General features: G+C 49.8%; 1 protein-coding gene across 1 annotated transcript; it reads left to right on the top strand.

The window, feature by feature from the left end:
* Positions 1-777: 777 nt before the first annotated feature.
* LOC115329918 (zinc finger BED domain-containing protein 4-like) lies at positions 778-2,523 on the top strand. The gene has a single exon (XM_029991605.2). The coding sequence runs from the start codon at positions 778-780 to the stop codon at positions 2,521-2,523; it is 1,746 nt and encodes a 581-aa protein (XP_029847465.2).
* Positions 2,524-3,220: the final 697 nt, after the last annotated feature.

Genomic DNA, 3,220 nt, shown 5'->3' with positions numbered 1-3,220 from the left:
GTCGCTGCATCTAACTGATGAGTTCGCCTTATGCCAGGAGCCCAGTTTTGTGTACAGATAGCGTTTTTCAATAAACAATACAGTTGTAAGTAGTGCTCAATGTCGTCTTGGTTTTCTGTTCTTGTCTTTGAGGAGCTTATTCACTATGTAAAATATGGAACTGCAGGCACTCAAATAATGGAAGTTTCATAACTACATCATGCACACCAGCGTTACTCTATGCAAAAATTGTGTAGATCCAATTGCACTGATCCAAAAAAACAGTAGCTATGAGGTACATGGTAATCACCTACATAACTATTTGTTACTCTTTTTAAACTTTAATTATCAGATCCAACGCTGACACCTCCAGTGGACGCTCAAGTGGACCAAACACCGAGTTCCAGCAGCAGACCGCCACAGAGTGGACCCAGTCCAGATATCCAAGAGGACCGGAACCTGCCCCCACCCGCCAAGCGTGCAAAAGAATCATCAATATGGGTCCATTTCGAGAGAACAGGCCAGTATCAGGCAGTATGTAAACAATGCCGCAAGACTGTACGGCTTGGAAAAGAAGGTGGATGCCAAAAGATTGGAACAACTGCACTTCATAATCATATGAAGCGAAACCATCCCCACTTGTTAAAGAGGACTCCTGCTGCGCCAACAGCAACGTCTGCATCAACACCAGCAGCATCATTCGTGACATCCTGTGTTGCAAAATCACCCCAAACCCAGCTGACCTTACTAGAGGCCATGAATCGCAAGCAGTGCTGGACTTCGACGCACCCATTGGCAATGGCGCACAACAAGCAACTGGCAGAATACATAGCAAAGTCAATGAAGCCATTCTCCATGGTTGAAGACCCTGCATTCATAGATTTTATGCGGTTCTGTGTTCCGAAATGGAACATTCCGAGCAGGGGCTATTTTGCAAACTCGGCCATCCCAGCGCTGGAGACTGTCATTGCAGAGGCTTTAAAGGTACAACTTAAAGAGTGCGTGGGGGAAGTCCACCTGACAACCGACATTTGGTCGAGCCGCCAAGTCAATGACTTTATGTCTGTGACGGCACACTGGATAGCTCCAGACTCCAAAGGATCCCTGACCAGAAACAATGCCGTCCTCGACATGTCCGGGTTTGGACAGCAGCATACGGCGTACAACATCGGCAAGAAGCTCGAGGATGTCATAGAGACATGGCTAGTCCCTTTGGGGGTGAAAGTGGGCATTGTAACAAGCGACAATGCACAAAATGTGGTGAAAGCACTGAACGACAGAGGGATGAAGCGCGCACCATGCATGGCCCACTGCCTTAACTTGGTAGTAAAAGCATCGCTGACCAAGTCTGGTGCAGAGCTGGAGGAGACTCTCAAGGCAGCACGTGCCATTGTTGGCCATTTCCGACACTCTGCGAGTGCCCAGAGGCAACTGGAAGCTATCCAACTTCGTCACGGGCTGCCAGTTCACAAACTTCTGCAAGATGTTCCCACGAGATGGAACAGCACATTCTACATGGTTGAGAGACTCTCTGAGCAGCGGAGAGCTGTCAGCGAGTTCTTCGAAGACAGCACGAAGCACTACCTTGCGCCACGGCAATGGGCTCTGCTCAAGGCCATGGCAACTGTTTTGAAGCCGTTTGAGGAGGCAACACGCCTCCTCTGCATGGACACGTCGACGCTGGGACAAGTGTTGCCCCTCCTCACATTCATCGAGAGAACAGTCACCCACACTATGACAGGTGCAGAGCTGGACACCCCGGCCTTCTGCCTTGCGTCATGTCTGCTCAATGAACTGAGCCTCAGTCGACATTTGAATGCTGTGAAGACAGATGTTCAGTACTGGGCTGCTACCCTACTGGATCCTCGTTTCAGGGACACACTTTCCACTCACACAAGCGAAGAGGTTTCTGCATCCCCAAAATTGGAAATTGTGCGAAGCTACCTGCAGCAGAGACTCCAGGATGTCCATAGCCAGGCATGCAAGGACAAGAGTGTGGCTGAATCATCACCCCAGAGCGCCCCCCGCACCTCCTCAGGCAGCTCACCACCCAGTGATTTTCATTCATGGTATAAGACATCGAGCACAACAACTCCCAGGCCACGACAGGAAAGGCGGCAAACCATAACGGTCGTCAAGGCGCAACTTGATGCCTTCCTGGAAGACGAGGAAGTGGAATGCTACAACTCACACAGCAATCCCACCGTCTACTGGGAGAAAAAGCGGTACCTGTGGCCTGACCTGTACACCGTAGCTGTTGGATACCTTGCCTGCCCTCCAACCAGTGTGTACTCCGAGAGGGTATTCAGCTCTGCAGGAGCCATCGTGACCGACAGAAGGAACCGTCTCACACCGAAGAATGTGGCCACCCTCAGTTTCATTCGGATGAACAGGGAATGGATCCCCAACATTCTGCCTGCAAGAGTAGCCAACAGCCTCAGCAGTGCAGCAGAGACAGCACAGGCCAGCGCAGCTGAGGAGGAACTGTCTGAACCGGAAGAGCCTTTTCTGGAAAAGATGATCTTTGAGAGTGGCGACTGCTAAAGTGCCCTTGCATCACTCCCAATAGCCTATAACATACTGTTTCAAGTTGTTAATTTTCCTGCAAACGATAAGCGGCAACTGCAGTAAAACTAAGCACACTACTCAAGGGCCACGACGGAAGAGACAAACCACAACGGTCATCAGTGCACAAGCTGATGCTTACCTGGAAGACGAGGAAGTGGAATGCTTAATTAACTTGCGAAGCAATCTCATCATCTATACTGGAAGAAAAAAAACTACAGGTATAGTCACACTTAGCTACAACAAGCAGTCCGTGGTTTTTCCGTCCTCTAATCGCCGACATAGCAGGTGTGCTTACAAATACGCCACATGCGTATTTGTAAGCACACCTGCTTACAAATACTGTAAGCAGGTGTGCTTACAAATACAGTTATTTGTAAGCACACCTGCTTACAAACACAAATACAGTGAACTTGTTCTTCCAAACTGCGCAACGTTTTGGAGTGCACTTTCTATGTGGGTGCTGGGAGGACAGGAGAACCACGGACTGCTTGTTGTAGCTAAGTGTGATTAGGGGTGTACCTGTACCCTGACCTGTACACCTTAGCCACTGGATATCTTGCCTGCCTGCCAATCAGTGTGTGTACACAGGGGGCGTATCTACCCTGCAGGGGCCGTCAAGATCGTCAGAAGGAACCGCCTCACACTGCAGAATGTGGCCACCATCAGCTTCATT

This window comes from Ixodes scapularis, unplaced genomic scaffold (assembly GCF_016920785.2).
Source record: "Ixodes scapularis isolate PalLabHiFi unplaced genomic scaffold, ASM1692078v2 PGA_scaffold2__306_contigs__length_199485367, whole genome shotgun sequence".
Lineage (NCBI taxonomy): Eukaryota > Metazoa > Arthropoda > Arachnida > Ixodida > Ixodidae > Ixodes > Ixodes scapularis.
This window is presented reverse-complemented; position numbering and strand designations above follow the sequence as displayed.

Bases quoted from the DNA above. Each gene is read 5' to 3' on its own strand.
- LOC115329918 (XM_029991605.2), top strand. From the start codon at position 778: ATGGCGCACAACAAGCAACTGGCAGAATACATAGCAAAGTCAATGAAG.